The 12746-nt window shown below is 38.5% G+C and overlaps 1 protein-coding gene across 4 annotated transcripts in view; it reads left to right on the forward strand.

Moving 5' to 3' along the window:
- Positions 1-12746, forward strand: part of CTTNBP2 (cortactin binding protein 2) — a 107688-nt gene that overhangs the window by 40014 nt on the left and 54928 nt on the right. For all 4 annotated transcript variants that reach the window (XR_003084100.2, XM_007422920.4, XM_025163193.2 and 1 more), the window contains exons 4-5: positions 2134-3784; positions 12514-12717. Coding sequence is in view for 3 of the 4 variants with exons in the window: in XM_007422920.4 (XP_007422982.1) it covers positions 2134-3784; positions 12514-12717 (1855 nt within the window). In the remaining variant the exon portion in view is untranslated. The remainder of the gene's footprint in view (positions 1-2133; positions 3785-12513; positions 12718-12746) is intronic.

Raw genomic sequence — 12746 nt, forward strand, 5'->3', positions numbered from 1 at the left:
GTATAGTTGGGGGGCATGAAAGGAGAAGAAAATGCTGCCAGTTTTAGAATTCCAAACCAAATGTGCTTCTTATACCTGAGCATCAGACGTTCAAATATATCATAATGTTATATATGTTATATATTATATATATAACGTGTGTGTGTGTGTGTGTGTATGTGTATAAATAAAATATATGATATAATGTTCAATAGAAAGGTTTTGTGATTTGGTATCCCAATACTGAACAATCTATTCTGGAGGCATCATCTCTTGAGTAGGGACATAGGAGATCTTAAATGTGGCTATGTCAAATCTTCAAGAGGCTTCAGATGCTTTCTAAAGCCAATGCACAGGGAAGCTACATGAATGATTGTTAAATAATTTAAATGCATAGGCCTATGGCTTACAAAACTTCATTGGTTTATTTTGATAGCCCTTTTGAGAGAAATGTAGGATTTATCTCTCCTTGATTATGTGTTTAGTCTTGAAAGTTTATTAGAATCATGTTTGGCATTGTATTGAATTCATTGACTTGTTGCTTGTGGGAACAATATAATGGAATTTGGAAATAGGGGAATTTGTCAGGCCTAGCCCAAGGAACTCCTGGAGACCGTGTAGGTTCAATCAGCAAGGTTTATTAGCTAGCGCTTATTTACAGAATCTTTTCAGACTGACCAGTAGTTCCCAGGCACAACTCTCTACTATCTTCTGGAATGTTTAGGGATGCTCCAGCTTTCTCCGCTTATCTCCAGAGCACCGTTTTCACCCCCCTTCCTCCATTCCAGTCCATCACAGAATTGCAGCTATGCCAGCCAACTCTAGGTTGTTAGGAGAGGAGCAAGTAAATGTCCTGATTCAGATGTCATGCTAAACAAACCAGTAAAGAAGCTTCTGTATTAGATGAGTCATTTATACTGGCAAGATAAGCAAACCTGAGTAGTTGAGTAGTAGTACATCAATATATTTTTTGACAAATTAGATGTTGCTACCTCTGAAATCTGTGATACTATTTATTGGATTTCTATTGAGTCTTTTCACATAAAAATGGTTGGAATTAACATAATAATAACATAACTTATAATTTTGGAGCTTTAGCAATAATTTGTAACAATAATTAAACCACTATATAGGCTCAATTGCAAGTGGCATCTTGATACCATTTCTGAAGGAAAAGAGTATTTACTAAAGGATTTCAAGGATGAATAAAATAGTCCTCTGAGTATGCAACTCTTAGACACACATAATGTGGAGCTTCATTGTTATCTGTTGTAACTCTTTGCACTCTACCCAGCAGTAGTCACAATGGTAAAGGCTTCTACTGAGATTCCCAAGCTTCTAAATGTGAAGCATCAATAAAGGTATCAAGTCATGGGGAAATTACAGGTAGTCCTTGAGTTATGACCACTCATTCAGCAACCGTTTAAAGTTAGGTGGTGCTGAATAAATGGTACTTTACACCCAGTCCCTGAAGTTATGACCGTTGCAGCTCCCCTGTGGGTCACATGATCAAAATTATGGCCCTTGGCAGCTTGCCCATGCTTAGAACTGCAGGGGTTCTTCAACTCTACCCACCCGCCTATCTCCTCCCCATCTCTGCCCTTTTAGCTGCCCTGCACAGCAGCACTCCTCAGCTATAGCACTGGGGCTGAAGTAGAGGTCCAGGGCCTTCAGTAGTGTCAGCCAGCCACCCTCCCCATCTTTGCCTTTTTGGCCCTCTGCACTCTGCAGGCCCTGCCACCCTGTGCTCTGCCTTTCCCAGCTGACCCTTGCCATCTTGCTCCCATTTCTGATCAAGTACACCCAGTCTGGACCTTTATGAGGCAGCTGCTAGCCGTGTGAAGCCTTCTTCCTGAGGTCACATATGGCAGCTTTCTCTCAAGACCTTGGAATAGTACATTTTTAATATTTATTAAAGCAAAATAGTAAGAGAACACAGGCAGAGAACTGAGACATTTTTTATAAGTTTTTTCCTTATCTGTTTAAACTTTCTGGAAAACCAGGCAAACCAAATCTTTCACCCTCATTTAAACTTATTTGAAAACAGTATAGCAGTTTTTTTTAAATTCAGATACCATTAATGTTTATGAGTGTGCACCCTAAATACCTTGAATATTTCTCGTAGTAATAAAGCTACTCTACATTTTTTCGTAGTTGGAAATGGAGAAACTGCAGTTGCAAGCACTTGAAATGGAACATAAGAAGCTCTGTGCTCGGCTGGAGGAGGAGCGTGGCAAGAATAAACACGTTGTACTGATGCTAGTGAAAGAATGCAAACAATTATCCAGCAAAATGGTAGAAGAGGCCCAGAAGTTAGAAGAAGTCATGGCCAAATTTGAGGAAGAAAAAAAGAAAGCCAGGGAGTTGGAGGAATCTCTTGCAGTGGAGAAACAAAGGAGCACACAGATGGAAGCCCAAATGGAAAAGCAGCTCTCCGAGTTTGACACGGAAAGGGAGCAGCTGCACGCCCGGCTTAGCAGAGAAGAAGCTCACACGAGTGACCTCAAAGAAGAGAGGGAGAGAATGAGAAAAACAATTGAGCAGCTGAACAAGGAAAGTGATGCAAAACTCCACCTTTCCCTTCCACGAAGGAATAAAGAGAGAGGCTTCGTTTCTGTCTCCACTGGAACAGAGGGACCAATTTTGAGGACACTTTCCTGCCAGACAGATGGAGTATTAATAGACAGTGGAATCGAAAGTGTTAGAAAGTTGCCTTTAACAGTACCCATAAAGCCTTCAACTATCCACCCTTTGCTTTCAGGGCACACAAAAGGGAATGTATCCTCCAATGCAGCATTTGTGAAGCCCATCATTGACAGGCATTCTTCCTGCAGCGACCTGCTCCTATCCCCCGTAACTTCCAACCTATCTCATAGTCAAACCCGAATCGAGGAGAACGGACCAGTGGCTTCACCCGACTTAGCCAGTCTGCCTTCCCCGTTTCCAGATCACGTTGCACCCTCTCCGGCTCCCAGTATAGCACCTCAAAGCTACTTGCAAGCATCATCTGTTCCCTCTCCACATTCTCCATCTATCAGCACTATTGGGCATCAAGCTCTGAACCCACGGGTCCAGGCTGCCAGATTTCGATTTCAAACCAATGCTAATGATCAAGACCAAAATGGAAACACGACTCAAAGCCCTACATCAAGAGATGCCTCACCCACAAGTCGAGACAACCTTGTTGCCAAGCAGCTGGCTCGGAATACAGTCACCCAAGTCCTTTCAAGATTCACCAGTCCTCAGGGCGTGGCACCTGGACGTCCAGGAATGTCACATTCAATAGATGTTGGCACTTATCCTCCCCCAATTAATAGAATGGGTTTAAAGACGCCCAGTGTTTCAAGGATTGACAGAGGAAATCCTCCGCCTATTCCTCCCAAAAAGCCAGGCCTTTCACAGACTCCTTCTCCGCCACACCCACAGCTTAAAGTAATTATGGATAGTGGTCGCTCCCCTAATGTAGGCACCAAAACTGAGGGCAAACTCCTGATTTCACCTTCTTCCTGTTCGCCTCAAGGAATCAGGGTAATAAATGAAGAGGTTATGTCTAGGTCCTCACCACAGCTGCCACCAAAACCCACAATAGATTTATCGGTGGCATCTGCAGGCTGTGCCATACCATCCATGGACCTACCTCAGGTGGGTGCCTGGCCTTGCCAGTCCCCTCGACTGAGCCCACCTGCATGTTCCGAAAGCTCCTTTGTCATTCCTACCACCATTGCCTGTAGTTCTTCCATAAACCCTCTTAGTGCTTCATCCTGTAGACCATGTGATTCAGACAGGCTCCTGGTAACAGCATCAGGTAAAAGGGGATATACCCTCTAAATTCCTTCCTTTTTTTTTTTTACATTGTCATATAAATATATGTTTTTTTCCCCATAGATTCCTTTTCCCTAAGATTCTCTTTTGTCTTTTCCTTTCCTTTCTTTTTTTCCTTTTCCTGTGTCACATTGCACTTCCACTTAATGCCTTTCTAAGTTTCAGGGGTATGGGAAATTCATTCACTTTCATAGATTCCAGTTATTTCTTGTGGCCAACCTTTCTCTTTTTTCGAAGAAGTTGAAGGAATGTCTTAGAGCAGGGTTCCTCAACCGTGGCAACTTGTCTTAGAGGCGTTGTCTTAAAATTAACAGTGAAATAACTTCATGTGCTGTTCAGTGTTGGAGTATGGAGGGAGGCTTGGCTGTTTAATCTATCCCTTCACAGTTCTTTGTGCCCTAAGAATTGAGGGTACTGGCCATTTTTAAAAAATCTCTCCATGCCCATAAAAAAACCCAGACCAAATGAAGAGAAAGGTCAGAAAACCCTTTATTGCTCTTGCTCCTCACCTGTCTTTGCTTCATCTTTGTTAGCTGCTTTATCTGATAAAAGAAAACTGCCAAGAAACCAAATGATGGTTCAACTATGATTGAAGCATTTATATCCTGCCCTTTTGGGGAAGAAGTATTGCTCCTGAATCAGTTGTAGCATTTTAAAATGACACTTTCATAACAATACAAAACAAATTGGCCAAAGAGAAAAGGTCAATTGTTCTCTGCTGTCTGCAATAAATCTTTAGCAACTGTTTAAGAACAGCAGAGGAAGGGGAAGACTACATTCCCTGAGTGGGAGAAGGTGGGGATTTTTTTTTTTAATGAAAATATTTTGTTGGTTTTTTATGGTGTGTTTTCTCTACTTTTCTGTAATGCGATTGATTTAATTTATTTCTATATCATTACACAGTCAGTGTAGTGCCCAAGGGAGATTTGCATTAAGGGGAACAAGGGCAACCCAGTCACATTTACACTATATATTCTTAGTAGCTTGAGAAATTTCTGAAAGATGCTGTGAACACCAAATATTTGATTGGTGGCAAGCATCTTATAGGTTGAGCTCTGCATTATTCTTTGGGCAGGGCACTGATAGGATCATGCAGCCCTGTGTTTCACAATAGTGTCTGCTTTAATGAGCTTTCCTTGGCTTTGAAATGAAAGTGAAGTTTGCAATAGCTAGCATCCTTACTGAGTGGGTCTAGAAGAGTCACTTGGGGATTATTATAAAATAGAAGCTATCCTGCAAACATCCATCACTGAGGAAACCTTCCTTTTCTCTATCAGTGCTATATTAATGTAATGTTCTGAATGAAATTTTACAATTTTAAGAATAAATATAGTTCTATACTTTAGCATGATATACATATACAGGTAGTCCTTGCTTAATGACTGTTCGTTTATCGATGGTTCTGAGTTACAGTGGCTTGGGAAAAGTGCTTTCCAACCCCCTGCAGTCACGTGATTGTGATTTTTGATCTTTTTATGATGGTTGTTAAGTGAATCACCACTGCCATTAAGCAGATCACATTGTCATTAAGCAAATCACATGGTTGTTAAGTGAATTCTGGAAAAAACCATTGGGGTAGCTCGATTCACTTAATGAACACATGATTGGCTTAATGACTGTCATAAAAAAGGTTGTAAAATCAGCTCCAATTTGCTTAACGACCAAATCACTTAGCAACCTAAATTCCAGTTCCTGTTGTGGTTGGATAAAAAGGACTACCTATAACTAATTTGCTCATGCTTACTACACATCCAGCCCCTTATCCTCAAAACTTTGGAATATCAATTCAAAGGTCAAAAAATTATCCCTCCTCTTATGAAGAGCAAGTTTTAATTGTAATTTGGAAAGTGGTGATGCAGAGCAAATCATGGACAGCATGAGTCTTAAATGCCTAAAGTCTGATGTAATTGGAGGACAAGTCCTAAAATATGCAGGATTGCTCTAATATTTGTGTAAAGTATGTGGGAATAGGGACATATAAGAAAGTATTCAGTGGCTTTCTTATAATTACACACTTTTTTCATGGTGTGACTTTTAAAAGCATTGCAGGACTTTTTTATATTAACCAACTTTTGTTTGACTGGGAATGAAGCTGGAAAGCACTTCATTTTCTAACAATTTCTAATGATAATTTAATGTCATGTTTACATTTTCTGTGAGGACAGACCATGGGAGGCCATGCTTGCGTAAGGCTTCTACTTCCACCTTTCTGGCTGGAGAATTGCTGCAGTTAATATAAAACTGAGTGAATTAAATCCGTGGTCTGATCCAATGTATTATGCATTTGGTTTCTAATAAATTCTTTGGGAAGATAGAAGCAATAAAATAAATAAAATTAAGTAACAGTTTGTTAAAGTTTTCTTCTGTGTGATAAAGTAGATCAGATCTGGGGTCCCTGTCAAAATTTAGCAACATTTAAAACAAGTAATAAATGGGAAGTTTCATTATTTTTATGAATCACTCTATACAAGTACTATAATATAGTACTTATGAAAATTTACTAATAGATCTACAGAATGGTCTGCTATAGTGCAACTGAAAATGGCTATAGGATTATAGCCATAACTCTTTGCCACTTTATTCACAAAATCCTTACACTCCCACACACTTTGTGTGTGTGTGCAATATTCTGAGAAAATGCTGTTTTCATTTGCCTGCCAGATATTTCATGCTTCTGAAAACCAGCTAACCAGCTAGTTATCAGGTTAGTTTGTGACTTATTAATAGTAATAGCTGGCTTCAATTAAGCACAATTATTTTTCAGTCTAAAATGGTTTACAGTTTAGTTCCAAACTGTTGAAACTCAGTGTAAAGTTCTAGCTCTTCATTAACTGTCAAGTGTTCTTCAACTGAAGGTAAGTTAATTATTCTGAAAGGATCTGTTAGATTAATCAGATAGCCATAGGTGAACTTATTGTGGTTATGCTTAGGTTTAATGTTTTGCCATATTTTTATTTATGAATGTGGGAGGAGTTTAATAAGTCAAACATGTTTTTGAGCAATTGCTTCTCAACTTTCAGTGATAAAATCAGACTTAAACATAGTTATGGGTATGTTTTGTTTTGATAAAGCCAGGACAGTGTAACTTCTAAAATTCCTCTTCATCAATTAATAACCAAATGGTTCACATATTAACCAGGCCTCTGGGGTGAAATACCATTGTTGCATTCTCACCTTAATACTATATTTACTTTTCATGTGATGTTTGTAATTCCACATGGTCTGAGGCACTGTGATCCATTGCCTCACTTGTGATGTCACGTGAGCTGAGGGTTTCACCCAACTTCATAAGTTGGTCCTGTCCCGTGTTGTTCTTTTAAGAGATAGGTGTTTTTTCCCCCTGCAGTTTGATAAAAAGAAAGAAGATGATGTCAGTGAAAAAGACCTACCAGAGAAATAATGGCTATTCCCATCCACTTTAGGCTCTGGCTTCAACCACTGTGGAATTTTCTACCTCTGAGAAAATGGGACTTGGCAGAATAAAAATTGCCTATTGGTGCTTTAGCTTATGTTATTAAAATGTCCGGAAAAATGCTGGGAAGCTGTGTTTTGGACAGTCTGCATTTAAGCAACACCACTTGCTTACAGGAATGCATTTTGGCTGCTTTTTCATCCATGCAAAGTCTCAGGAAAAGGCTTTCCATATCATCTGCTATTTACTCCTTTTAACTCAAATTGCTAGAGATTGAATATGAGACCCACTGCATGCAGATCATATGCTTTGTCCTTGTGCTATATGATTGCTTCCTTAGGCCTGGGTCAACTAAAACCAAAAGTATACATTGTGGACAAGGCAGAAATATTTTGAAGAGGATTGAAACGAGTGCTCTTGTCTTTCTAAAGTGCCACCATGATCCCAGCAATCACAATAGGCTTGTGTAGTCCATGTACTCATGTAACTCAGCTTAGTACAGGGATTCAGCATTGCAGTATGCACATAAGCTCCAAGATGATCATGAAAAAAGAATGGAGAGTTACCACTGTACGTGTAAACTGATCTGAATACATTCAGATGAAAGTTTTAAGACATGATTGTCACACAGCAGGTATGTGCCACATATTCCCAGCTCTGAATTCAAGATAAATTACTTCCATAGAGTTATTAGAGCAGCCAACCCTTAGATTTGTTGCAATCAAGGTCAAAATTTGATAGACTTATGCGCATGGCATTTCCACATGCTGCCCAAGACAAATTTTTCAGTGTTAAGAGTAATATATACCTGAATGGAATTGAGTATTCTCAGTAATAGTTTAAAATGAAGTTGGCAATAGGACCACAGTTCCTCTTTATGTTGCATGCGTCCAGTAGCATTCCTCTGCACCACCAAAAATTGTACATGAAGTTTTTGGAGGCTTTGCTTCACTGATCTGGAATAAATGAATTGCTTTGTCCTCTAATCTTTACCAAAATGATTAGTTATCTAGAAGAAAACGGGGGGGAAAGCAAAGACAAGAATTAATACTTCTTTACACCTTTATGAACAGACTGTCACCTTAGTACTTTAGTACTTCTTGCCTATGACTGTTTTTATGGAAGTTGTTTTGAAGATTAAAATCAACTGTCTTAAAGCCAATGAATATCCTTTGGGTTTATAATCTAGAAATAGAACTTTTATAATGCTGTGATCAACTGAATTTCCCATGCCCCTGAGCTTATATCTTCTACCTTTTTCTTCTACTTTTGTCTTAAAAAACATCCTTTCAATCAACCTATGTGATTCCATGTGGTTTGTTTGTAATGTGAATGGGTACGGGAGAGTTTGGTAATGAATTCTTTATTAACCATCTCCACAAACTGAAGCTGATGCCAGAAGCTGTTTTTTCTCCCTTGTTCCTTCCATTTTTCATCACTGCATGCCCAATTCTCTTTTCCAGATGCTTCATGCTTGCTAACTTTTGCATATGAAACCACAAAGCTTATTCATGTTTCCTAATTTTATTACACAACTCCCTCAGTGAATTCAAAGCTTCTGCTTGTTTATAAGATCTTTGAAATCAGTATGGATTGAACATTATGCTTAATTAATATGCAGTGCAACTATTACTGCTTAATGTTTATATGTTGTTTTAGAAGACTTTCTAAGGCCCCTCATGGGGCTGCTTCATTCATGCATCCCTACATTGATCTCAGGTTCCCTATACAAAATATATTTGTGTCCAATTTTGCATACAGCAATCTACCTATGGGGTTTCAGGGTTTTTCAGAGAGATTGCTTTCTATTTTGGAATCATGTTAATTGCAAATGAGGTCATGAACAAGATGAAATGTAAGCATTGCTAAGAAGAACAATGCAATATCATGAATAACCAGATAGTTCACAGTACTCAGCTGATCTTTAATGAATAACTGTACTCCTGAAATAGAAATCTTTTCCAGAGCTTTACTCTCAAAATGGTTTTCTGTGTTGCCACTATTACACACCCCATGCTATCATTTGATTGCTACAGTCCAAAAGAGTGCTAAAGAAGATATTGTTAAGTTCATTTCCTTCTTCTCCCTTTTCTGATCTCTAAAGAAAAAGCTCATTCAAAATTGTAGGGAATTAGGTATGAATTTCTGATTAAATCTAGTTCATAAAAAATGAAGACTTTAAGTCTGTAGCAGAATGTGAAATAGTCTTCTACCACACCTGCTTGACTTACTGCTAAGAATATAAGAATATCACCATAACAAGCATGACTTGCTTCCACAATAACCATGTTACCTAGAATTCTCCATCCCTTGTTTGTTCATTTTTAAGAAAACAATCAAATTATGTAATTGTCAATTCAGTCCCCACCACCATGTTTTCAGAACCAAACTGGTACTTTGAGAAGGGGATAATAAACCCAGAGACTCCACAGATCTGTCAATTACAAACAAGCAATGCATTATTGAGGGATTTTATATGCTTATGCTTTTAATTAATAATTTCCAATACCATGTTCAGTCCATTTTGATTCATAAAGTATAGAGATGGGGGCTGTGGTAAGGAGGATACAGGTAGTCCTTGACTTACGACCACAATAGGGGCTGGAAAATTTGTCATTAAGCAGTGCAGTCATTAAGTGAGGCATCATGTGACCACACCTGATTTTACATTTTTTGCAGCAGTTGTTAACCAAATCACCACAGTCATTAAGTGAATCATGCAGTCATTAAGTGAATCACGCAGTTCCCCATTGATTTTGCTTGTCAGAAGCTGGCTGGGAAGGTTGCAAATGGTGATCACATGACCCCAGGACACTGCAACCATTGTAAATACATGCCAGTTGCCCAGAGTCGCCCTCTGGGAGAGATAGACAGCATATACATTTAATTAATTAATTAATTAATTAAAAAGCGCCCAGATTTTGATCATGTGACTGCAGGGATGCTGCAATGGTCATAAGGGCGAGGACCGGTCATAAGTCACTTTTTGCAGTGCCATCGTAACTTAGAATGGTTGCTAAATGAATGGTCGTAAGTTGAGGACTACCTGTAAAAGATTTTTTAATTACTTCTTGAGGAGTCTACCCTCATTGTGCCAATATAATTTGAGGAAGAGAAGTTGCATTTGTTCTATAACTGTTTCTATTATTCACATTTTAAAGAGTAAAAACATGGATTTTATTTTGAGATTTAAAATGAAGAAAATAACTGTCTTTCTCTCCACAAAACTGGCCTCAAACAATCAAGCTAAACTATTCAGTGAAGAATTGAGAGATATTCATCAAACTTCTAATTACTGATCTATCAAGGGAAGCAATCTAGCTTAAACTGCAAAGGTTTTTCACCTGGTTGTTTTGTGTATATTCTGTTTCATACTGTTTTCAATTATGGTTAATAATGATTTTAACTTTTTAAATATATATATAGGATAGAATCTTTCAACAATTGCTTGCAGCTGTGTAGATAAAAGAAATCTTGTGAAATTCACATGATACAGTTTTTTATCATTTCCTTTCCTTGGGGTAACACCAAACTTTCTGCGATGGCCTGCTCTGCTTGAACTCGGTGCTTCAAAACACAACATCTTAATGTTCAGAAGGGCTAGCCTCGGGTATGGGATTCATCTGTGGCTTGCAACAGATGCTGCAAGCAAGTAGCCAGCTATCCTGTGCTACCGAGAAGTCTTAGCTGCTCTTCTTCTGCCTCCACCATCAATCGCTAGCCCGACCTTGAGGCCTCTGTTGGAATCTTGGCTGGGGAATAGAATATTCTCTCTCATTTTTTTCCAGAACTGCTTTTTCCTCTAGAAGGAGCCCCAGGATGGCATAGATTAATTAGGGACAAAAGTAATATTTGTGGAGAAAGTAAGAAAGTAATGCTGTCAGTATAGCAAAAGATTGATCCCAAAGTGAACTTCAGGGGGTTGATGGCCTTCTTGCTCATTTCCTGCCCCTCCTTTACCACTTTCTCTTTTGTTGTATCTTCTTTTTCATCCTTTAATGAGCCTTGTTGTCTGTTTAAGGTTTCAATGCCTCCCTTTTGGCCCACTAAATATTATCCAGGACTAAGGGGACCTGCTATAGCTCCACTGCCTAGTGGCTGATCAGGCTGTGATTCTGCTATCATTGCTTTTTTATATGCATTTTGGATGTATATATTGCACATTATTTTCCAAGCCAATATCTTTTTTTCTCTGTTTTAGCCAAACGTGATTGCTGTCATTGTACCCTCCAGATGTTTGTTAGGAATTATGGTAATTGAAGTTCAACATACATGAAAGGCAACCAGTTGTGGAAGGCTGCCATACATGATGCTTTACTTAAAGAAATTCATGACTTCTTTGGTATAGAATAGGAAGAGTTAATATGTAATGAATATTCTTCAATAAGGAGCAAACATTCCTTTGTGCTTACTCATTTTTAGTGAGCAGTTCATAGTTCCAAACGTCTTTATTTTCAATCTTCTTCTCTATTTCCTTTTGCAGCCTTTTGATCCAGGAAGAGTTCACAAAGTTTTCCGCACCATATACAGCAAACTTCATGTCCTTAATAAGCTGTCCTCTAAAGCTGCTAACATCTAATACCTGAACTGTCTAACCAAGATAACCCTTTATGATTTTCTGAAGTTCTGCTCTGTCAGTTGCCTTTCTTAAAGGATGATGTGGAGCTTTGCCCAGTAAAGTTTTATGACATTTACTAATTGCTGCTTTATGGCCTCCTTTTTAAAAACACCACAGAAAATGTAGCAGTGCCATTAAAAATGACACTGTAAAGTGATTAGAACCATGGAAAAACAAGTATGCTTCAATGGCAGGGTTTTCAACCATTTCCTTTAAAATGCACTTTCGGTTAACATGTCTTTTATACTGGTATAGATTTAAAGTGAAATTTCTTTAAATGTTGTTAAGACATGCCATTTCAAAGTTTTTAAGAAAGGGCATAAACCTGCGTGAAACATATCAAAGTCTTCCTGCTAAATTTAGCTAAAGTAAAGCCAGATAAACTTTGAACTGGCTATTCAATGAAAAAAAAAATGTAGGAAGCTTCTTGATGGTTTCCTTGTGCTCATAGAGAACAAATATCGTTTCAGTTTTAATTAACAGTGAATATAACATTTCAGAGCTGAGTGTGACTTTAATTCTCTTGGGTTGCAGGATTTCAAATAACACAGAGCCATGCTCAATTTTTACTGTGCCAAAATGACAGAGTTTTCGTTTTGTTCAGCATTGTTTAATAACTTACAAAGTGTGCAGCTTTAACTTCTTCTTGTGTGTTCTAACTGATGTTGCTTTTGACTCACAGGCTGGTCTTCCTCCCTAACCCCTTTATTAATGCGTGGTGGTCCTGTTCCCCTGGGTGGCAGGCCCACCCTTCTTCACCATGCTTCTGCCCAGGGAAATGTCACTTTATTGTCAATGCTGCTTAATGAAGAAAGTTTGAACATTAATGATTCCTGTGAAGATGGCTGTTCTGCCTTGTATTCTGCTGCTAGGAATGGACATACAGGTATGGGATTTCTCAGAGATTTTATTTTA

The sequence above is a fragment of the Python bivittatus genome, unplaced genomic scaffold (assembly GCF_059951505.1).
Source record: "Python bivittatus isolate LINGU-HERP-01145 unplaced genomic scaffold, Pbiv_v1 ctg000330_np1212, whole genome shotgun sequence".
Taxonomy (NCBI): Eukaryota; Metazoa; Chordata; class Lepidosauria; order Squamata; family Pythonidae; genus Python; species Python bivittatus.